Source organism: Protopterus annectens, chromosome 6.part0 (assembly GCF_019279795.1).
Source record: "Protopterus annectens isolate FY-2018-M chromosome 6.part0, PAN1.0, whole genome shotgun sequence".
NCBI lineage: Eukaryota > Metazoa > Chordata > Ceratodontiformes > Protopteridae > Protopterus > Protopterus annectens.
In genome coordinates this window covers 636,049,301-636,075,212 of record NC_056737.1, presented here as the reverse complement: position 1 = coordinate 636,075,212, position 25,912 = coordinate 636,049,301, and the positions used below count along the sequence as shown (strand labels likewise).

The following is a 25,912-nucleotide window of genomic DNA, read 5'->3' as shown; positions in this document are numbered from 1 at the left end:
AGGGTACAAAGTACCAAACTTTAAAATATAGGTTGACTCTTTAAAAAGCAATTTATTTTTTAATTCATTTTCATCACACTATGTATAGATTTTCTCCAAAACTGTACCTTTCAAACCATTAATATTGTCGTTATGAAATTTATTAAAAGTGCACAGCTATTGCACTTTCCTCCCTCTTATTAAATATGTCCCTAACATGTTCTAATAATCTAGTTTTAAATGGTCTTTTTGTTTCTCCAATATAGAACTTGTTGCAAGGACATTTTAGGGCATACACAATGCCTTCAGTACTACAACAAAAAACATCTTTAATCTCAAACAATAAACCAGTGATTTTACTAAAATATTGAATAAAGTTACAAGCTTTAAACTTTTTACAACCAATGGTCCCTAATTATTTTATATTACTTTGTATTCCCATAGAGGGGGCTACCAACTTGGTTTTCACTAGTAAATCTCTAAGGTTTCTACCTCTCCTGAATGACATAATAGGGGCCCCTAATTTGTGCAAACATGGATCATTTATACATAAATATACTCCCAATAATACATTAATCATGTTTTAACTATGACACTAAAACTACTAAATGTGGTAGTAAAATATGTCTTCCTGTTTTTGAATTTTATTATTTATTTTATATCTTTGTATACATCTCTTAACAGTAGGCTATAAAATATATTCTTTTAAAAACTAATTCCAACATTCTTCCAATAATTCTTAATCACAACCTCTCATTTTAAATATGTTGATTGTATTGCACATTTCCCTTTTATAATCAAATTCATTATTACATAGTTTAAAACTACGAATAAATTCCCCAAAGGGCATGGAGTGAATAGTATGGGGCGGATGGCAACTATCTGCCCTTATATATTGTAGTCCACTATCAAATTTTCTATGGACGCTAGTCTGAAAGGTAAAGTTTTGGAGAAAATCTATACATACTGTGATGAAAATGAATTAAAAAATAAATTGCTTTTTAAAGAGTCGACTTATATTTTAAAGTTTGGTACTTTGTCCCCTAAGGGGTTAAACAATGAAATTAATTGGAGTTTTTTTGTGTAATATTTTATTGAAAGTGAGCAATTATGTTTAATTGTATAATTAGTTGTATAATTGATAGGTGTATATAGGCAGGCAACTTTTTGTGAATGTTATACTCCTTGAAGGCTTGTGGAGCCGAGACGTCAGAGTGTGTTTTAAAATAAATTTCCTGTGGATTACTAGCTGTTGGTTCTATTTTATAATTTACAGACTGCCTGTGTCCATTAGAGGTATAGGTGCTAGATCTGGAGTGAACTTCTAATTTCCCATCCACTGGTCCAGGTTATGCTTAAATAGAGTTAGGGAAGAACTCTGCTACACACAGATGGGAAGCCTGTTCAAGAGGAAGAGAATACTCTGAGACACATATCTGTCCCTCTACCATGTCCTGTGTACGCTGCAAGCAAGACTGAAAAGTTCTGATGCTACTAGTTTTCTGGATGTGCAAAAGGTCCATGAGAGCAGGATCCAAGGGTGTCTTGTATGCCAGGCACAGCTCACCTCTCAATAGTCTGTAGGTCTAAGGAGCTGGCAGATGTAAAGAAGGCTGTTAAGGAACATCACAGGTTTATAGTGACCTGGCATTTTCTCTGATGTCAATTCTTGGCCCAGAATGACACGTATCAAAAGTGATTAAGTGACAAACCAATATGAAACAGAAAGCCCTGTCTACATAGTCCTTAACAGAGAGTCAAATGACCCTCTTAAGCACAAAGTATCTGCATTCTCTTCCAGAGCTAGTAATAAAAAAAATATCAGCCAACCCTCTTAAGAACAGAGCGTCATTATTTCCTAGCAGGAGCCAATAATAAAAGTGTTGGTACTTTTGATCAGCAGTGGCTGTGAAGTTATCCGTGGTTGTACCAGAAGTTAGGAGAATTCCACACTAAACACTCAGTGGCTTCTCTTGATTCATGACCCTTGAAACAGACTGAATTGTGGCACATTCCATACTGCTGATGTAGTCTGGTTGAGCACAAGTCCAAGCACCACTTAAACACGAATGTTGGAACAAGCCAAACAATAAAAGACTTAAGGAATTAAACAATCTCAAGGTATGTACCATCTAGAAAGGAGATGCCTAAAGCAGGTGAAACAAAGACAAACTTATGAGTAGTGAATGACTAATAACTTTGGTTTTGTTACAGTAAGTACACAAAAATACACCTAAACCATTTACAAGCATCAGCAAAGTTCCTGGCTAGCATGTGCTCGGAACAACAAAAATAGCTGCAGAATCCCAGGTCAGACTGCTAATGTGTTAATAAAAGGAGAGTCACAGATACACAATTTTGCAAACTACAGTAGTGGTTATATCTATAACATCAAATGTTTCTAAAAGACCTCTGCCAACTACAGAAGTAGAACAAAGGATCATCATAAACAATTAAGACCACACTGCAGATTGAGGGGTATGGCATAAACCACCCAAATCAGATGCCTTGACTAAACCCACAGATATGACACCAGTGATTTTGCCAGCAATGATAAGTTAAGGATGGTATCACCAGACCACCAAAAATCATGGTTCAATAGCCAGAACAAATGTCATGCTCACCCACTGGGAAATCATACCAGATCAAACATTCTGACTCCTGCCCCAAACCTACTCCTTCTTCAAAACCTCTGTTAACAACTGAAGAGTAAGGAGGCAGGCATAAAGTTTCCAGTCTTACGAATAAGCATAGTTACAACACATTACCAGGCTACCTGTTCAGGGTGTAAAGACAACACTGAGAAATTTAAGTTTGTGGTATTAGAAGAAGTACCTAAAGACATTAGAGGTGGAGCATGGGAATCTAGATTGGAATTCAGGGAATTAACCTGGCAAACCAGATTAAATTCCAGTAAGAAGCCAGGGTTGAATGATTACATTTCCATGTCTAGTGTCCTAAAACTATGTTCAGCCAAATAATGATTAGTTTTTATAATGATAACTATGAGCATTTTAATCTAGTCCTATGTTTAATGTACGTTTACATTCATTACACTATGTTTTTCATAATGTTTTTTTAAACTGATGGAAAGTTTTTAATGTGATTGTGTGATCTATGTGTTCCTTGCAATTGGTGGTAATTTAAATATGGATTGTAGAGTGCTGTAATTTCATTTCTGAAGAAGTCCCTTTTCGATGGGATAATGTTCTAAACTCAGTTCATTAAAATTAAGTTATCCATACAGTGTTGGTTTGTGTTGTGCTCTCTTTATGCACTGGGACCTTGGTTCCAATATTTTATGGTAATTTGTAGGAGAACTCCACTCAAATGACAAATTTTTCTTTCCCTAAAGTGATTTTCCTTCCCTATAATTCAACACTGCAGACGTCACATACAGAAAAAGCATAATTTAATAATGATTCCATTTGTTTTATGTCTAAACTTATTTCTGTTTTCCTTTTCTTCCTGCATTTCATTACCTGTTACATCACAAAGTCTACTGAGAGTGGCAGAGTAATTAGGTAAGATCACTTATTCCAATGACACAGCCATTTGGAAAACAATGACTCAAACAATGGCATTTAAATTGCCTTCTCAGTCATAAATTGCAAGCATCATACCTCAGATAAACATTTTAACCTGGTCTGAACAAAAGCGAGGCTTTCAAGTTTAGTTTTCAGATGCAAAAAAAAAAAAACCTCACAGTTTATTTATCTGTACACAAATTAGTCGCCTTTCCATTTAATCAAACCCTGAGTGCCACAAAGAAGTACACTATTTTTATCTTGCCCTTCTTATTTTCTGTTAGTATTTGAGTTTGCATTTTTTCTATACTGTATTTTCTGTAGAAGTACCCACTTCTTCTGGTGTTTTATTACAGCATTTTTGCATTGCATAAAGTGTTTGGTTGAGACAAGTCAGTGAGTTGGGGAAGGAAAGATTAACATCAGAGACTCTAATCACAGTCTATTAAAATATGTGAATGCAATATAAACCATCTTAGCCAAAGTAACACATATTAATCACAAGGATCAGATTTGTCAAACTTCAGCACTGAATACAGTTGTTACCTTGAAAAGAACAATATACCCAGCTACATCTTCAAATCTGTCATTCAAACATTCATTAAACTGCAGTAGCAGAAATGGCCACTAATGAAAATCTAAGGAATCAAAGTAATTAAAAATGCAGATTGATGCTGGCAGCCAGAAGAAGGCAGTCATAGTACTGTCATTAGCTGCTGAGACAGAAAACTGCAGTAAATGATCCTTACATGTCTGTCCCTCTAAAATGACATCAGAAACGCAAAGGCATTCACTGTAAAACAAAATCACGCTTCCCATGGCAGCCATCTTCCAGGGCATATTTGGGTACAGCAAACAAGAAAATAATAACAACCACCTACTTTGTTACACAGACATTACTAATACAAAAAAGTTCAAGATATACTGAAAAATATATGTATTTTCAGGTTTTGTGTGCAGTTTTCCTTTAAATGCCAAGTTATCAGTTCACTGACTTATTGATGTATGCAAACAATACTATAAAAAACATTATGCATTACTGTACTTCTACACTTAAGTCAAATAATTCTCCCTGGGTATTCTATGTCTTTTAAGTATAAAAGCAGCTTTTTATTAACATTTCAAATTACCTGTGTTAAAGAGTCGATGCTCTGGCCATAACGTTTCACTACTGTTTCAGAAGAGCTGGATGTTGATGAACTCAACTCTTTCACAATTAATCCTAGCAAAGAAGAAAAAAGATAAGGTGTGAGGCTGGAAAATAGACAGTTATATCTGTGTGATAGTCAATGTCATAAAACTTTTTATCATTTGCTACATATAAAAAAATACCATCTACAGAATATACTGTGTGAGGCTTGTAGTTGAGACCATAGGTGTAGGTAGGTACTCATGATGTACTAGTTATGTTTTAAAAAGACTACATTGTATACATATACCATTAATATGAGGTAGGGTATGTGAAGGAAGGGAAATTATTTATTCTAAATTTTTGTACAGTTTTTCATATAAAACAAATTCACATACATTAAAAACAAGTACACAGACAAAAATTGCTGATAATCAGTACCACACAATCTTGCAGTAAAAAATTTAACAAAAACAATCACTTATTCATGGCATTTTACATACATAAAACAACCCATGTATGTTCATCGTATTATACTACACAGTCTGCAGAATGTTAAACACTCACCAGTTCACAGCTCATAGCTGGAGGAACAAGCTTGTTTTTACACGGCTAACTGCTCCATATGTCAGTAATCAACAAGGGAAGGATCTCAGTATCACTGACTTCCCAATTTAGTTTGAATCTTATGTGCAAAAGGGCTTTAAATTTTGTAGAAATTAAGTCCTATAATGATGTGAAGCAAATCAGCTGAAACGTGACAGCCATGTGCATTGCAGAACAGGGTCTGCCACCACTGTATTGTCTTGATGCTTCCCCAAAATGATTCACATTAGTTCTGGATAAGAAACAGAGAAAGGAACAGAGTAAGAGTGTGTGTGTGTGTGTGTGTGTGTGTGTGTGCATGTGCGCGTGTGTGTGCGTGTGTATGCAGTTGTGTGCATGTGCATTTGTGTTTGTGCCTGCATGCAAATGCACGTGTGTCAATTTGTTTCCACTTGCATGTTATTGTGACAGTCTGAATGTTTCCTTATGAATCCATTTAGTTCATCCCACAGATCAATGAAGTAAAATATAACTTGTGGGATAAAAAAAAAATATTATATAAGGGCAAGGTGAAAATCAGCATGGAATCGAATAACAAAAAGGTTAATAAGTGGTGTTTCAAAGGAAGGGTGCACTATTTACAGGACTAATCAAACAGTATGAAGATAGGGAAACTCTAGATTCCAAATGCTCTGTTGCTGGGGTGGTTACACACAGAGTATCAGTCACTGTAAATTACTGTAAGAAAGTAACAGCTAAGTAAAGGGTAGCCATAATGGGACCTGCCTTATAAATTAGGCTTGAAATAAAAGCAGTAGATCCGATCAAGAATCGAAAGATATTGAATGACTCAAGCCATAGAATTTTTATACAAGCAAATCCATCTATATAATACAGAACTACTGAATTTATTACCCTTTCTGACATCTAGAAGAAAGAAAGAACACTGTTTCAAAAATACTTGTACTTCTCAGATTTAGAACAGGGCATACCAGCAGCAAGAGCAAGATTGCTTGGCGTAATACTGAAAACACAGCCAGAGGGTGTCGGTCAGTGACAAGCTATAAATAGCTACACACTCATGCACAGTTTTGTTATAGTAAAAATAATGCATTCACTCTTTTAAACATCCATTTAATGACCACCCAACTAGCACCTTTAGGACAGCATTACTGTATATGTATAGGTGTCATTCACATGTTCGAACAATTAGCTGTTTGAATGCAGAAGTGACTGGCAAAAGACAGAATATGTCAAGATTGAAAATTCCTGGTCTTATAGGTTCATTGGTTTATATTAACCTAACAACCACCAGGGTCTTTATAAGCCTAGCTGTGCAACCTAACCAAGGTTTGTCCCCGAGTTCTTTGGGCACCTATATGGTGGAGTATGTTAGTAAAGAGGTAGCTAAGGATTATGTGGGGGGATATGTTAGGGATTAATTTACTTATTAATGACCTCTGTCCGGGGGCCAGACCAGGGATAAATCTATGACTTCCCATGCAGTGACCAGGGTTCCTTTTGATTAGGGTCAGGGATGAACTCTGTTTAACGTAGATGGAGAGCTTATTCCATAGTGCAGGGATTCTTTGAGAAACATATCAGTGTCTCCAGCATGTTTTATTTATGTCACAGGCAAGGTCCTTGGATCTAGTGTTTCTGGTGCTCTTTGTTTATAATATGTGCAAGAGATCCATCAGAGCTTGATCTGATGATGCCATAGATCACCCCTCAGTAGCCTGTAGGAGACTAATTCCAAAGTACAGAGATAGGGTCTTGAGGAGATCTGTGTAGGACAGGGTATTCCCTTGGATTCTCCTGGTGATGAACCTTTGAGGCTGTTCCAAATGTTTCAAATTTCTGGGTAGATATATGCTAAAGGGGGCATTGTACCCAATGATGGGCTACAACTTCCTTGGACCTGGATGCTATATCCTTGCTTATGAGTTGGGTGATACAGAATGATTTTCTTAATATCTTGGCTATGTGTTAGTCGAAGGCCAGAGTACTATCTACATATGTTCCCAGATCCCTAACTATCTCTGGGGTGTTTTATCAATGGAATGATTAGCTTGGTAAATGATTTCCAAAATGGTACAATAATATATTTCTTCATGTGGAGTTTTAATCCATGGCTTTTGCACTAGTCATTTGTTTTTATTATTCCCACTTGTGGGATGTTGCCGTCATGGGGAGAATCTATCATAGCTTCCAATTTACAGTCATCTGTAAAATTGGTGAGCCAAAGGTCTTTGACATTACCCTTTACTTCTTAGAAGTAGCTGCCAAACAGGATGGGCCCAAAACGGAAGCCTGGAGTAGTCCGCTGCTGACCAGTCTCCTGGTGGAGGTGGTCTCACTGATCCTGACGTCTTGGGTCCTATCTGTGAGCAAGCCAGCCAGCCAGCAATCCAGTGAGTTTTGCAGAGATTTATGCCTGGTTCTGAGAGTTTGTCAACAATACCTACGTGGGTATTGTACTGAATGCCTTGGCCAGGTTACGGTAGGTGATATGCACCATTTTCCTCTTATCAATAGCCTGGGTGACCTACTTGAAGAAGACTACCAGGTTGAGTAGGCATGACCTGCTCTTAACCTTTCATGTATGAGATTGGTGTACATCAGAGACTGGGAAGTTGCTCTTTCCCCACTGTTGTGCAATCTTGGAGTTCATAACATTTAAGTAGAGGTGGTGTGGGAGAGCAGGGAGGCTTGCCTTCCAGCAAAAAAAAAAAAGTTTGCTTTTTTTTTTTTTTGAGTACTCTAGTTTTGATGACTTTTTTGACTACTACATACTCCAATGTTTATGTTTTTGAGCACTTAATGCACACCCAGATTCATATATTGAAATTCTTGTGCTTATTATATCATATAAGGAACTGTATGCCCTTATCCACTAACAAGGTCATCTAACACCTCTGTCATCTAAGCTGAGTTACTAATGCAGGGAATATGATATTACTAATACTATGATATTACTAATACTATGTTTTCAATGTATTTTATGTATTAGTCTGTAGGTATTTATGTATTTTTTAACCATCATGTTTTAGAGGAAGTGATGGCATCAGGAAATGGGTTGGGATTCGAACACACGAATCTCATTGGATTTAGTATGCATTCACTTCTATATAAATGGTATTATTAAATTCATTGTTTGTTCTGATGAAGTCTAGTGTTACTAGATGAAAGCGCTAAACCTTTAAACCTTTAATAAATACTGTGTATTATTTTAAGTTCCAGCGTTTTTGTGACTCCAGTCAGTAGCTAGTGGACCAGATTTATTTTGGATAGTATTAAAATGTCACAGTAGGAATCTCTGATGTCATAGAATGACAAGCAGATAAATCCTCCACCGAATCTTCTGAAATGCAAGTAACCACTGTAGAGGGTCTATATTACAAGCTTGAATGCTTATAAGAGCAAACTTAAAGCTGTAAACATTGAAACCACTAAATAGCGAAGACACGGAACAGCAATTTTTTTTTTCCAGGGGAAAAAATTCACTGGGCCATTTTCGGGACTTTGCCATTTCCTCCACTGTGGTGCATTCTCAGAGTTGGCATATTTAAGTAGGAGGGTGTGGGGGGCACAGCCCCTACATCGGGTGGTGTGGGTGGTGAAGCCCCCCCACTTTATTTTGTGTTTGCATTTGTTTTTTCTTTTTTTTGCGGAGCAGTGATTTTTTTCCCTGGAAAAAAAAATCGCTGTTCCGTGTCTTCGATGTTTACAGCTCGATAAAAAAGCATTCACTCTTTTAAGCTTTCAAACTTATAATATAGACCTCACTGTAGAGATGAATAACTAGGCATGATAATTACCACCAATGTTTTTTAATGAGAAAACATAACATATACTAAGTGTTTTCATCCTTCTGTATTTTTAACATGTTTTTCTTCAGAGTATATTTCATCCACTAACCAATACCATTTAAATACTTGAAAGAGCAATTCACAACTGCTCAAATATGCATATCATTAATATTAATAATCTTAAACCAATTATCAAACAATCTTAAAAACACATTAAATGTTAAATTCTAAATATTAAATACATAAATCAAATTTCCACTCTAAAATACTGTATTAATAACACTGTAACACTAGAAAGGAATAAAATGTCTATTGAATAAGAAAAGCTGGAAATACATCAAATGTTGCCCATATAATATACAATTAATACAGAAGTAATCATCAACTGTTTCAGTTGTAAAATTGTTATAATATTAACATTCACCTATATATTATTTGATCTAATTTTTAATAAGCAATTCAGTGAGAGGCTATCATTAAGACTTGGTGGGTGATACACATTTAACCTCATTTGCCAAATTAATTCTTTATACTCTAATAAATTTTCACTATCACCAACTCTCACATTGAAGATAACTATCAATAATAAAAAAAGAACCTTATTAAAATCTGTATAAACTATCGAATAAGGCATTGGTTGTCGTTTTATTTTTAACATCCTTCAAGTGTTCAAAAATTCCCTCTTTGAACTTTCTCTTAGTTTTTCCAACATAAAAGGTGGGACAACAAGCAAGGACCATCACGGAGGTACCTGCCACCATTACAACTGCCACACTTGGACATTTCTGACCTGTATCAGTTGTTGCACCATTCTATCTCTTTTTCTAGTAGTTCTTTTAAGTTTTCACCTCTACTAAATGTAAACTGCGATGTATCACTGATTTTCTGTTTCAACTCACCTGTAAAAATCAAATTTTAATTAGTTGTCATGATGTTAACAATGCAGTATGCATTCTTATTATACAGAATCACCACAGCACTGATTTTAGAGACTCCTTTAACTTGCATAGAGCTAGTATGTGTGACAGTTAACGAGGTATCTTTACTCAAAATAGGAGTGAAACGTTCACATCTACGATTAGAAATAACTACCTTTTCTTTATCCAAAATGTACTCAGGATAACCCCTTTCCCTAAACCTACTCATCAAATTTTCCATCTCCATTTCAAAATTATTTTTGTCCATAATGTTTGTTGGAACATTAAAGAGGCTGATTTCTTGATAATTTTTTTTTTCCTGTTTATTGTTTCCATATATTTTATATTGTCCATAATCATGCTGGACAGGCATACCACCTGTCCTTTTACTATGCTCTTTTTTTTTTTTTAAACGAAGGATGGCAACTACTATTTGGTTTGATAGTTGGTTTAAGATTATTAATATTTCTGATATGCAAGTTTGAGCAGCTGTGAATGGCTGTTTCAAGTATTTAAATGGTATTGGTTAATGAATAAAATATATTCTGAAGAAATCCATGTTAAAATATGAAAGGATGAAAGCGTTTAGTGTACGTTATGTTTTGTCATTAATAAACATTGTAAAACATTGGTGGTATTTGTAGTAATCAAAGTGCCTGGTTCTTTACCTCTACAGTGGTTATTTGTGTTTTTAGTGATCTCTGATGCCCTGTCTTGTCCCTGCATACTAGGTCCACTACGAATAATCATGCCTTGTTTAATCGGCACACAATTATTCAGAAACAAAACAGCTAAAACCTAGGGAGATTACTAGTCAAAATAGCAGCAATCTTAAGGTTGCAAAACCTACACAAAAATAACATCAACATTTTTTGCAGCAGGGGCAAGCCTTCCTGCACCTCCCAATGTGTGGGCAAGCCCCTACACCCCAAACATCTCTCTTTCTCTCTCTGTATGTATGTATTTATATCTATATATCTATATCTCTCTCTCTTTATATATATATATATATATATATATATATATATATATATATATATATATATATATGTGTGTGTGTGTGTGTGTATCTATCTATCTATCTATATATATATATATATATATATATATATATATATATATGTATACACATATGCCCCACACCCCAAAACTATACACATATATGTACAGACACATAACCCCCACACCCCTGCTAATTATATATGCCAAGTCTGAGATTGCACTACAGTGAGGAAAGGGCAAATTTCTCAGTACCTATTTTACATTTATCTTACACAAAGCAACTACCAGCATGTACGATCAGCTGAATGTTGATCCATTGTGTTGTACTAGCAGTTCTCTGTGCTCAACAAGTTACCATTCAACAACTTTTCGTACACCTGTACACAGCTATATATATATATATATATATATATATATATATATATATATATATATTTATTGAATCCTGGATTTGCTGTCGTGCATTTAGCACATTGGGCAATGAACGCCCTTCAGCACTCAAAAAATGAATCCTTATCAGCCTGGATTGACAACAAATTGAAACACCTGTTAAACAAGGTTGACCATGTTATAAAGGATTCATGGCACTGTTTAAACAGGTTGGCTAGATTTAGGAATACAGAAGAATTTGAGTATAGTTTTCTGACAGTTGATGTTGTCAATTTGTTATCCATGATCCCGCATGAAAGGGGTACCGAAATGTTTCAGAATAGTATTGTCAGTTTGGGGGTAACTGACATGGTAACAGTTGAACTATTGATTGATTTTATGGGGGTTGTCTTAAAGAATAATTTTCTTACATTTGAAGGTGAAATTTTTCATCAAATAGCTGGTGTGGTGATGGGGGCTAAATGTGCCTCCATTTTCGCCAACCTTGCGTAATTGGACTGGGAAAAAGAGTGTATTTTAAAAACGCATTATAATGAAATAATTTTGTCCTATAGTAGATTCCTTGATGACATCCTCATTTTGTGGAAGGGGGATGAACAGGAAGCTATTGAATATGTGGAATACCTTAATGGGACCACTGACTTCTTGAAATTTACCAGCACATGGGACAAAAATCAGATACATTTTTTTGGATATCAGTTTATCAAATAATGCCAATACTTTACAGAGTACAATTTATAGGAAGGCTTCCTATTCCAATATTTTGTTGTATTTCACCAGCAACCATCCACATTTTCAAAAATGAAGTGTGATCAAAGGACAGATGGTAAGGGTGTCAAGACTCATCAGTAATGATGACGTTTTCCACCGAGAAATTAACAATTTGATAGGAATGTTCTTGGAAAGGGGTTACCCTTTAAAATTATTAATAAATATCAAAAAAGAAGTTATTAAAAAGAGGGAATCAACTTTCACACCGATTTTACTGTCCAATTGGCAGCCCATCAGTAAAGGTTTGATCCATGATAGTAGCAAGACCAATGCTATGGTTCTAGAATACAGTGGTGTTAGTTCAAAAGTTGTTGATATTGTTAACCAATGCTGGGAATTGTGTTTCCACCAGGAGATGATAGCTATTTTAGGAATGAAACCACAGGTAGTTTTTAGCAGGGGGAGGAATGTCAAAAACATCTTGGAAAGGAAAATTAACATTCCAATGTATGAATCTTGTATGTCCAAATGTGGAAATTGTAGTCTATGTAGGTATATAAATGACAGACCTTATGTCTATATTCAAGGGAGTGATAATTCCACTCAGTGTCCTGGTAGATGCAATTGCTGTACTACATATGTGGTGTATGTGGCTACTTGTTTATCCTGTCCCTGCTTCTGCGTTGGTAAAACAATTCGGCGGTTAAGGGACAGGATAAGTGAACATGTCAGGGCTATAAAGAATAAGGACATCCATAATGCTCTCTACATACACTCAGAGAAATGTATCAATTTTAAAAAGTTTGTGTTTTTTGTTATAGATAGGGTTTCCATTAATGAACGAGGTAGTGACATGAATTTAATGTTGGAATGTAAGAAATCCCTCTGGCAACTAAGGTTAAATGCATCTATGGACCCTGGTCTGAATGATTTTATTTCTATCAAGCCATTTTTGAAAATCAGGCATAATCAAACTGTTTAAACATAAAAGATAATATAGTAATATTTTAAATGTAATACAGAGTTTAGTATTTTATTATACATTTTTTAGAAAAATGTTACTTAATATTCAATGTATTTGTATGAATTTGAGTAATTTGATATAGTACTGCCTTTTTAAGAAATTGTTTAAGCTTAATATGGAGGGTAGGTGTTTGAATTTTAATTTGATTTGTATTACAAAAGCAGTATGGGTAGAATTTTGAACAACTCTGAAGAAGCCTTTTGTTGTATTGGCGAAAGCGCTTAGTTGTTCGACCTACAAATAAACGGTTTACTTTACCGGTTTTGGTACGTGTGTTTGTTATTTTGCCCTTCAGCACTCATTTTCATAGCAGGTATAGGTTTTACAGGGTCAGGTCCTCAGAGGGTGCACCACACACACACACACACACACACACACACACACACACACACACACACACACACACACACTCACACACACACACACACACACACACACACACACACACACACACACACACACACACACTCACACCTAGGGCCAATTTAGAGTGTCCAGTCTACATACTGCATGTCTTTGGAATGTGGAAGGAAACCAGAGCACCCAGAGGAAATCCACAAGAACACAGGGAGGATATGTATACTCCATACAGAAGGCACCCCAGGTGAGAATCGAACTGGAGAACCTATTGCTGTGAGGCGATACTGTTAACCGCTACACCACTGTACCATTCTCTCTCTCTTTATATGTATATATATATATATATATATATATATATATATATATATATATATATATATATATATATATATATATATATTGGACAAATTAGTCTGTAATGTGTGAACTGCAACACTTTTAAATGTATTGCTGCTGCTGCTGCTGACATATTATAATTATATAAATAAGTATGGTTTACTTTCAAACTTATTGCTTCTTGTGTTAAATGTGACTACAAGTTCTTGCCAACCTTTTAAAACTTTTATTAAACTAATAATAATATTATAAGTGATGAATGGAAAATCTAGTCTAATCTAATTTGCCAAATGAGTCTAGTCTCAAGCTGCCTAGTCTCCCAGTCACCCCCCCCCCCTTTGGTCCTGAATCACCTTTTCCAGTACAAAAAATTTTAGGGACATTTTGCTGGCTTTGGCATAAATCATCAAGACAACTCCAGTAGATGTACAAGAATGGTGACCATTAGCTTTTAAGGTGATCTTACGAGATGGTATGTTTACATGGTCATCTTGTAATATGTAAGTACATTGGTGACATCTACCACAACTATATATATGTCCACTACATAATTTTGAAAGTTCAAAATCCCGAGCATCAAAATGCAGATGCTCAGATGCTTGAGATTTTAAAATCTCAAAAAAACAAACAAAAAAAACACACACACACAAAACAGTCCAAACTCACGTGCGCCCCCCCACACCCCCCGCTACTTAAATATACAAACTCTGAGATTGCACTACAATGTAAAGAACAGGAAAGCTCCCGTTCTGCATTGTACGGCGATCTCCATTATACACTTTTGAGATTTCAAAATCTCGAGCATCTGAGCGTTGGGATTCTGATGCTCGAGATTTTTAACTTTTGAAATTGTAAAGTGGACCCATATACACACACACACACACACATATATATATATATATATATATATATATATATATATATATATATATATATATATATATATATATATATATATCCCCACACACCAAAACTTAACCTGCTAGCAAAATATTATTATTAAATATAGTTTATATATAAGAGAAACCTGAGTAGCAGCAAAGTATGGAACTTCTGAGTTGTTACTGGAGGTTCTATCATTTGAATCAGTGAAATATTCTTCTATACAGTATTAATCTACTAAGTCAGTTTATCCAGTCACAGACTATTTTTCAAGCCAAAATAGCTTTCTTATCCATTCACACCATATTTTTCAGTCCATAATAGCATACAAACACAAAAGTACATGGTGACAATTTGCAACTGTACATAAGTCTGAAAAAAAGGCTATTTGGGATAGTGCAGTTCCAGTTCATTTCACACTTTGAAAGTTTGTTTTAGGGAGATATGTTTCATTTGAATGGGTATGGGGGAAAGAAACAGAATTTGGAAAGGGCTTTAAAATTAAGTCCAAGTTTTATTTCTGTAAAACACCAAGAAAAGCAGAAGGAACAAGGCCCCACATTGCCCGTTGTCATAAGTGATGAGATTTTGGTGACTCTGGTCCAATTGTGCCATAGTTTAGCTGTTTCAGAAAAACTCAGTCTTGCTTTATGATTCAAACTGATTTACTGAACAAAGTGCAGCGGAAATTCTACCCTGTAATGACCAGAGGTGTCAAAATTAGAAACCTGAAGCAAACAGATGAGACGTGAATTAAATTTCTTCTGTTAATAAAACACATCTGATTTTCCCTTTACATTTTTCATGTTAGAGATTTAGTATTTTGAAGGATGAGCTAATGTCATCTCAGCTGTTGCAGTTACATCAAAGGACAGTGGAGAAACTAGGTTATTCAGTATGAATGCAATGGATAAATTACTTTTAAAAAGTCTTACAGATCCACATCTCAAGTTTCTCAAACTAAAATTAAATGTTAAGTCACTAAAATTGATACTTTATTATGTGGGAACATTAGAATGAATCCATCAGGCTTTCATAAATCAGGCAATGAATATGATTGCAGGTCAAATTACTCAGAGTAACCCAAGCATTTCATAACACAGGTCACTCTGCAGACAGTCCCAGGTCATATAAGACTACTTTAAGTGATGTAATAAAAAGCACTCACTTAAACATCTGCTCTATCCCCCCAGAAAACTTTACAAAGTTGTATTATCAAGACAATTTAATTTGCATTTAGTTTTTTTTTTACTGATTTTTGATACCACTTTTTTGCCTGTTGTACATACACAACTCAATGACATAAGCAATGTAACTTCCTCCATTTAAAGTACCAGTTTGTGGGTCCATTGTAAAGGGCAAGTGAACTGTGTAAGGCAGATGAATGACATATTGTACCCTTGGCGGTGGTGGCACAATTAGAGGAATGATTAATTAAAGGAGATATGGCACAAACTTCTGCACTAAACTTATATTACTATTGTTTTGTTGATCTATATTTGCCTTTTCCACTACTGCAGTCTTCAAGGTTTGTGTTTTCCCTGGCTAATAGTTTAAAGGTTATACAAACATGACTCAATATCAATTGTTTGAAAATCAATGGTAACTCCTGATATTCCAAGACTTGCTATTGTAAGTGATGGACTAATTACACTGAATGACAGAAAATGCAGAGTTGCATATAATGGCCTGAAACTACAGTTTCTCAGAATATTCCCTGTTCTCTGATGTATGGCGATCTTAGAGTTAGTGTACATAAGTTCAGGCAGCAGAGGGGGCTTGTCTCCCACATCAGGGGTTGTGAGGTGCTTACTGCTCTGCAAAGAAAAAATTTAAACGAGAATGGCAATGTTCAACATTCACTGTTCTCCCATTTTAATGTTCAACATTCACTGTTCTCCCATTTTAATGTTCAACATTCACTGTTCTCCCATTTTAATGTTCAGCATTCACTGTTCTCCCATTTTAATGTTCAGCATTCACTCTTCTCCCATTTTAATGTTCAACATTCACTGTTATGCCATTTTAATGTTCAGCATTCACTGTTCTCCCATTTTAATGTTCAACATTCACTGTTCTCCCATTTTAATGTTCAGCATTCACTGTTCTCCCATTTTAATGTTCAACATTCACTAATGTTCAACATTCACTGTTCTCCCATTTTAATGTTCAACATTCACTCTTCTCCCATTTTAATGTTCAACATTCACTCTTCTCCCATTTTAATGTTCAACATTCACTGTTCAACATTCACTCTTCTCCCATTTTAATGTTCAGCATTCACTCTTCTCCCATTTTAATGTTCAACATTCACTGTTCTCCCATTTTAATGTTCAACATTCACTGTTCTTCCATGTTAATGTTCAACATTCACTGTTCTCCCATTTTAATGTTCAGCATTCAATCTTCTCCCAATTTAATGTTCAACATTCACTGTTCTCCCATTTTAAAGTTCAACATTCACTGTTCTTCCATGTTAATGTTCAACATTCACTGTTCTCCCATTTTAATGTTCAGCATTCACTGTTCTACCATTTTAATGTTCAGCATTCACTCTTCTCCCATTTTAATGTTCAGCATTCACTCTTCTCCCATTTTAATGTTCAACATTCACTGTTCTTCCATGTTAATGTTCAACATTCACTGTTCTCCCATTTTAATGTTCAGCATTCAATCTTCTCCCATTTTAATGTTCAACATTCACTGTTCTCCCATTTTAATGTTCAACATTCACTCTTCTCCCATTTTAATGTTTAACATTCACTGTTCTTCCATGTTAATGTTCAACATTCACTGTTCTCCCATTTTAATGTTCAGCATTCACTGTTCTACCATTTTAATGTTCAGCATTCACTCTTCTCCCATTTTAATGTTCAGCATTCACTCTTCTCCCATTTTAATGTTCAACATTCACTCTTCTCCCATTTTAATGTTCAACATTCACTGTTCTTCCATGTTAATGTTCAACATTCACTGTTCTCCCATTTTAATGTTCAACGTTCACTGTTCTCCCATTTTAATGTTCAGCATTCACTCTTCTCCCATTTTAATGTTCAACATTCACTCTTCTCCCATTTTAATGTTCAACATTCACTCTTCTCCCATTTTAATGTTCAACATTCACTCTTCTCCCATTTTAATGTTCAACATTCACTGTTCTTCCATGTTAATGTTCAACATTCACTGTTCTCCCATTTTAATGTTCAACATTCACTGTTCTCCCATTTTAATGTTCAACATTCACTGTTCTCCCATTTTAATGTTCAACATTCACTGCTCTCCCATTTTTCATACTTTCTTGCTAATTCCAGAGCTTGCATCAGTGAGTCTTGAAATTACAATAGGGAGGAAAACTCAACACCTTATAAACTGAGGCCATGATAATTCACACCACTTAGAGAGATTTATTTGCCTCTCCCCTACCTAACTTCATGCTGGTGATAAGCCTAAGTTTGTTAATAAGGGATGTAATCTGGGTGTTATTTTGGATTCTAGGCTGACATTCCAGGATCAAGTGTCAGCTGTTGAGAAATAGTTATATTTCTGTTTGAGAAACATTTCAAGAACTAAGCACCTTTTATCTCAGGCTGACCTAAATGGTCATTTATGCCTTGGTCTCCACTTGGAGGGACTACTGCAATGTCCTATAGCTGGAGCTCCCTCACGTCAAGCTTGATTGTTTACAGATGGTGCAGACCTCTAATGTGGGGCTACTAACTGGAATATTTCATTACCAGTACGTCATGCTTCCTCTTCACAGCCAATACTAGCTTCCGATCCATTATAAAATAACATCCAATATTCTGATGTTAGTTTGTCTACTCATGATACAAGTCCCTTTTACCTGAAGAATTTGGTTGGGACATACTGTCCTACCTGTGTTTTGGGCTTGGCTTCCCAGGGACTGCTAATGGTTCCAAAGGTTTGCAATGAAACTCCTCTAATTTTTATCAGGCTTCTCACCTGTGGAATCTACTACCATGGTAGCTTCAGCACTGTCCATCTCTGGCTGGTATCTGAATGTCATTTAGAATACATGGTTTTGAAACATTATTTGATGAGTTGGAATGATCTCAATATTTCTTTTTAATTCTGGTGGCCTTACCGTTTGTCTATTGATTATATTATTTTTTTGTCTAATTGTTATTCGTTCTACTGTAATTCACTTGCTTCACCTGATGTAATGGTGTTTTTGTAATAAAACATCTTAATAAAGGTGAAGGTGAAGTTGGGTTCTATCTTTCCATTTCAGTCTTCAGTTAAGAAACACAGTGATATTTCAGGGCACAGTGACTACTTTTGCATGTCCACAATCCAAGTAATAAATAATCTGAGAGTATAAAGATGGCCAAACATGGTTTAATTCACCTATGCTGTTCAGAATACGTGACTCCTCATAAAAGTATGAAATGTATTGCATTTGGCAAATTTCATAGAACATAGTGTGTACTTTTGATCATGTCTTCAGCTCCAACTTACACAGCACAATGCCAAGTATGCTTCACCTATACTTACCAATGTATATATGTGTGTGTGTGTGTGTGTGTGTCTGTGTGTATCTATATACGTATATATATATATATATATATATATATATATATATATATATATATATATGTGAGTATATAGACAGATAGATATGGGTACGTATCACTTCACCTAAAACTCATTTCACCAAAACTCATTTCACCAGGACCACATCACCTAAAACTCATTTCACCTAAAACTCATTTCACTGACAAGTAGTACAATAAGACAGATCAAAGGTATATGTCCTTTTCCCCACTGTAGTGTGATCCTGGTGTTAGTATATATAGTAAGGGGGGCTGAGGGGGGCTTTTACCAAATAATGTAAAACAAAACCAGACAACATAAAACCCTACACCCCCCTAACTATATATACTAACACCAGGATCACACTACAGTGGGGAAAAGGACATATACCTTTGAGTTGCCTTATTGTACTACTTGTCAGTGAAATGAGTTTTAGGTGAAATGAGTTTTTAGGTGAAATGAACTATAGGTGATTTGTTGTAGGTAAATTGACTTTAGGTGAAATGAGTTTTAGGTGAAGTGATACATACCCATATATATATACACACCAACACATGTGCACTCATACATTCTATGTTCTAGGACATGTTGAAGGCAGGACTTGTCTAGCAAAACAAAACAACTTCCTTCCTGGCCGGTCCACTTTGGATAACTGCAAAATGACTGCTCTCTTAGCTTCCACTTTGAAACAAAACAATCACAGTACCCTCAGCTAATTCAACAATGTTCAGTCCACACAGCCCCATCCAGGGTACAAGCTGTCTTTCGAAAACAAGAAAATCCGAGGTTGCAGGCTTCTCTCTGTCTCAGTTTCTAGATCTAAACCCAGATTCTTAAAGTACACACTGCAGTTTAATGTCAACTGTGCACTCATAATCCACACTTCCTACAAATGGTCTCCCAGATAAGGACCTATCTATTTAGATAATGTTTTCAGGCAACCTACTATTATGCTAACTGCTATGAAAATATTCATATACTATGGTAGATTTAAAGGTATATTTTCCAAACTCAACATGCACTTTTAAATACATACTACAATCAATATGTTATAATTACCTCCATCCTAGCACAAAAACAAGGGTTTGGACTCATAATAATGGGCTGAAGGCCCTTAACAAGCCATTAGTATTTCTGTTGGCTAGGTGGGGCCTGTGGGTTACTGTATACTTAAAGGGCTGTAGGGATAGTGTCCACAGCCACAAATTCGTATTACCATCAGTTTCGTTCATTACAGAAATGCCTCATTACTATTGGGTAGGAGTAACAAGACAGGGTTGTCCGATTTTAAACACAGTTTTGGTAGTACTGATGACTTAATATTCACTATTAATTTTTTGCTCTCAAGTTTTTCACACCTACAAATATTCATAGATAAAAAACACATTTCTTGAAAAAAATGTATCAGGGAACTGCTGTGGTTAATTCATTACACTTTGACACTCAAATTACCAACATGAAGCAGTATAGACTTTGTTTGTAACTCTTTGTAATATGTACTATATACTATTCACACTTTTTTTTTGCTAAAACTTTGTTTAGTACCTTGTTTAAAAAGGGACTACCTGATTCTATAAATAAAGAGAAATGTCTCTCTTTGATCAGGTTTCTTAAAATAAATAGTTCATTAAGTTTCCTGGCCAGAATACTGCTATAGTGTTCGTAGTTTACTGTTGGCATGATATCAAGTTAAAAGGCAGTTTTCCAGAATATTCCATAATCAGAAGGAGATGCTTGTGAACTTGACCTTAGCTTTGATCAGATTTCATAAATGCTGGCCACAGCTATGGAGATTTCTGTTTCTTACTCATGCTGTGCTTGCCTGAAACAATTTCATGCATCAGAATAACAAAGTATGACAGCAATGCTCTAAAAACAACTCACCCGAATGTCCATTAAACTGCCTTGACATCAGCATGTCCTCGGTTATGTGAATGCACAAATCTGGGCTGACCTCCAAATCTAGGTCACTCATCTGCTCAAGTTCGTGGGGGTCATCAACCAACATTTCTATTTCTATTAAAAAAAGGACAGGGGATACATAAATACCTGATACACAAGAACATGTTAACTGCAAGAGTATCATTTTATGGAACAACTGTGGGTAGACTAACCTAATTTGCTGTCAGCAAAGTGAACAAGCCCAATCTGCTGTAAGAAAATGAACTGAACACTGTCCAGTAAAACAACAAACGGATAATTGCTATTGCCAAATATTATTTCATTTTATTCATAAAATGTTTGATTTAGTTTTAATTATATAACCTGCACAGAAATATTTAGTTAAAATGCTAGGTGAAACAGCGCTGAACAGGTAAGTTTTAATTTAGCAGTACATAAATGGCTTCATGCTGACTGAAAAAGTGTCATCCCTTTAATATAAAATATATTGCTAACCATATAATTGTGCTTGAGAGGCAATTTTGTTCCACTAAACATTACACCGATCTATAGGTTGTAGTTTTGGTTGCATTTTCACTTTAACTTATTGGGTCCTTTTGTCCCCCACAGACCCCTCTCAGCCAATTGGCTTATTCATTCTCCATCATTGGGGTGATGGTTGACCAGGAAAGGAAATTATTTAGTCAACCATGAGGGGTGGTTCAAAGTTTTTCTGTTTTATGGCCTTATCCCTGCATGCACTTACCAAAGCACCCAGGACAGGCATGCAGGCTGTCTGTGGAACACATCTCCTACACTTCTGCAAGGGACATTCCCACCAAGCAGCCCTGGCCCTCCCCCCAAAGCATGAGTTATAGTTTCTTCTGTCTGCACTAGGGAAATCACACCAACCACTGTGTTACTGTGAGTGCATCCAGGCCTCCTCACCCCTCACCCCCCACCCCTGGAGCAGTGAATGGGACAAGCCCCTTCACATCTCCCCCTTTCTGATTCCTTCAATGCTGGGGCTAATAACTGAGCCACAGGTGCCGGGTCTGCAGTCAGGACTCCATCTTTCTGTGCCATGGAGCCAGGCAATTTTATTTTAATTATTTAGTTGATCATTGTTAATCAGGTACATTGACATTCTTCAGAATATCACTTGAGCATACAGTAAAAGAAAAAATAGAGTATACTGCAAAAAAGTGTACAACAATGAATCAATAATTTCACAAATACTCCAACTTGCAGCATTCGGTGTATTACTTCTCATTCTCCTGTATATGGTGGTGCATTAGCAAGAAGACATATAAAGACAGATCAGAAGACAGTAACATGTGCAGTTTTGAAGAAAGAAGATCGGGAATAGATGTGATAGAAATCAAAACAGGATCAACAGAACACACTGAAGCTGCAAGGTGAATATGTCAAGCCAGAAACAAGGATGCATTTTTTATGGGGGTAACTTATAGGTTCATAGGTAAGTACTAGGCTATTAGCCTTAGGGCCTATATAAGCCTAGCCAAAAAGGTACTCTGGCTTTCGCCACCCAAGAAAAATATCTTCCTGTGCCACTGTCGAGCAGAGCCACAGAAGTAATCCCTGGGGTGAATTTCCTATTTCCCATACAATCATCAAGATTTTTCTTGAAGAGTGCTAATGAGGAGCTCTGTTTGACGTATATAGGTAGTCTGTTCCAAAGTATGGGAAGTCTGTGGGACAGGAATCTATCCCTCCAGCATGTTCTGTTTATTGTGGTGACAAGGTTTAGGTCCCTAGAGCGTGTAGCTCTGTGGGATTGGGATTTCTTTAAGTGCAGCATGTCCAACAGCTCTGGGTTTGACATAGCTTTGTACGTTAGGCAGAGCTCGCCTCTGAATAGGCGATATGCGATGGAATAAAGCTGGAGTTTTTTGAGACAGTCTGCATAGGGCATCTGTTTGAGGCCAGTAATCCTCTTTGTGAGGTATTTCTGAGGCCTTTCCAGTTGTTGTAGATGTCTTGTGAGGTACATACCAAAAGGGGCATTGTACTGTATAATGGGTTTAATGAGTGATGAGTAGAGGGGAACAATGACCTCTTTTTTTTCTGGATGAGAAACCTTTTGTGATGAGGTGATTTCCTGACCACTGTGGCAATGTGATTATCAAAGGATAGACTACTGTCCACCTGTGTCCCAAGGTCTCTTATCACACTTTCGGCATTAAGTAGACTACCACTTATGTGGTAGTTTATGGGTACAGAGTTTTTACCAAAGGGGATGACAATACACTTTTTGGCACTGAGCTTCAGGCCATGGCTTTGACACCAGGCATCTGTCTCATTGAGGCCCTTTTGTAGTATGCCCACAATATTAGGAGTTTCCATTATGGCTCCTAGTTTGCAGTCATCTGCAAACTTTGTTAGCCAAAGACCTTCTGTGTTATCCTGTACTTCAGGGAAGTAGATACCAAACAGGAGAGGAACCAGGACTGAACCCTGTGGTACTCTACTCGTCACTGGTCTGAAGTCGGATTTGGAGTCTGCTACTTTCACAGTGTGGTTTCTGTCCATGAGCCAGTTGGCAACCCATCTTGTGACATAGGGATTTATACCTAGTTTAGTGAGCTTATCTATAATTCCAGAGTGGGGGATGGGGTTGAAAGCCTTGGCGAGATCTTGATAAGCTGTGTGAACCACCTTACCCTCATCTATGGCTTTAGTGACTGCTTCAAAGAAGTCAGTCAGGTTTAGAAGACATGATCTGCCTTTTACAAACCCGAACTGGGTTGGTCCAGAGTTTGGAGATTACCAATGTCTTTGTTTATGAGTTCCATGATGATACGTTCCATGGCCTTGCAGACTAGGCTCATTAGGCTAACGGGGCGGTATTTCCCGGGGTCCGTCGTGACTCCTCCTTTTTGGAGTGGGATAACCATTGTGGTGTGCCACTCACCTGAGGTGAGGCTATGATTGAACATGGTACTTAGGTAGGGTGCCAGTTCATTCTGTAGTTCATGTAGAACGCAGCCTGGGATATTGTTAGGTCCCATAGATGCTGTGTTCTTGGCTTTGGAGAGTGTGTTTTTTACCTGTGCAGACGTGATTACAGGAACTTTGCATTCTTCCGGTATAGAGATGGTCCCTCTAGGGGGTGAGAGAGGGGTAAAATTAGCACTAAACCTATCTGCCAGGATGTTGGTTTGGTTAGAACAATCTTCATAAAAAGGCTGTAGGGTCTAGAACTGTTACAGTAATCAAGAATGCATATAACAGCTCTAAAGCAATAACTGTGAGGGGTTGGGAAAATATAATGTTTGTGAATTGTAACCTGAAGCTTGTTAAGTAAGAAGGGAATTGTACACCCTAAGGTACTTGTCTGCTGTCAAAATAAATACTTCTGTTTCCCTTAAAGCAGACTGTGGGCTGTTGCAGAGTAAAGACCTTTCTCCTTGTCTGCAATAACAATAAACAAAATGAAATACAAAATCTTTCTTCAGATTCAGCCTGGCAGTAAATTCAGTAATATGATATTACCTACAGCACACTACAAGAATGCATTTATTCTGCATGTACCACACATGAAAATAAATATTCTTGTTAATTAAAGTGGCATATGCTGAGAAAGGACTGCATTTCATCTGATAACCTCAGCTTGATGTTTCTGTTAGAATATCGTAACTTATTTAACAAAATTAAAAATTACTGATAAGTACAATTGAAGTATGCCACGTCTGAAGAACAAAACAAGCAATACATTAGCAATGTGTTATTTAAAGAAAAATTCAAATATCTAGACTTTTCTGCATTATACTAATCACACCAAATGTTGCTTGTACAGATCAGTGAATGGTTTAAAACAGACTTCAGACCTTAAGAGCTGTTTGCTAAACTACTTCAGTGACCATTACCAATATCTGGCAAACAAAATGAATAAATCCAGGCTAGACCTCAGAAAAAATAATTTATCACTGCAAGACAAAGGTGCGTGATGCACAGAAATGCTTACTGAGTGGTTCTAAGGCACATATGGCTTTTGACTTCATTTGTTGAGGTTTTTAAAGGTAAAAATTCAAGCTGGATTTATGAAAGTACTTTTTATGGAGACGGCAAAATGGCCAAAGAATGATATGAGAAAGAATTTAGTTGCACGGATGTCATTGTAAGGATTCAAGAGAGCTTGGGATGCGTGACAGTTATTTTGATAGTTTACTAAAAAGTTTAAGGGGCTTCAGTAAACAAACTTTTTTCCAATACTAAGCTTTTTTAAGAAATAAAAGCAAAAGTAAAAAATATATGCAACTTAAGTACATTATAATACAGTGAATACTAAATTAATAAGCACTACAAGTGGATAGATTTATCAAAAGAGGAAGCAAGTACTTGATATACATTTTCAATTACAATGTAGAGGAAAGCCAAAAAAGATGTTTACAGGTATTTTGCAGAACAGTGTCTAAACTGTCAGCTATCAAGTTATTTCAAAACACATAGATTCTGAGTGGTTTGTTGTAAGGCATTAAGTGCACAACAAGCACTACTGCTGAGGTTAATGCTGTAACAGCACTGCGGAGGCCCACACTGTAAGACCACAAACACTGTTACTGCTACAGTTTACTGAGTGCTAACGGTTTTAAGGATGAACACAGTCTCTGCAGGACACCTGAATTCTTCTGTGACAGTAACCAAAGAAAGATCATTGACGAAGGAGGGCAGTAACACAAACTTAGGAGTACTACTGATGTCCAACTTACTGCAAAGTAAGAAAAGACTGTTCTAATTTGGGAGCTTGTAAAGTCACTCTGTTGAGTTTGTTTAGTTATCTAAAGTTTAAGGGTATTTATATGTGAGTTTTTGGTGGTGACAGGAAGTCCAGATTCTAA

At 36.3% G+C, this 25,912-nt stretch overlaps 1 protein-coding gene across 3 annotated transcripts in view; it reads right to left on the bottom strand.

Annotated features, from left to right (window-relative positions):
- The window catches only part of FRMD6 (FERM domain containing 6), a 429,650-nt gene that overhangs the window by 11,715 nt on the left and 392,023 nt on the right, over nucleotides 1-25,912 (bottom strand). For all 3 annotated transcript variants that reach the window (XM_044074323.1, XM_044074321.1, XM_044074322.1), the window contains exons 12-13: nucleotides 21,054-21,185; nucleotides 4,637-4,728 (exon numbers count right to left, since the gene is read on the bottom strand). In XM_044074323.1, coding sequence (XP_043930258.1) covers nucleotides 4,637-4,728; nucleotides 21,054-21,185 — 224 coding nt within the window. The remainder of the gene's footprint in view (nucleotides 1-4,636; nucleotides 4,729-21,053; nucleotides 21,186-25,912) is intronic.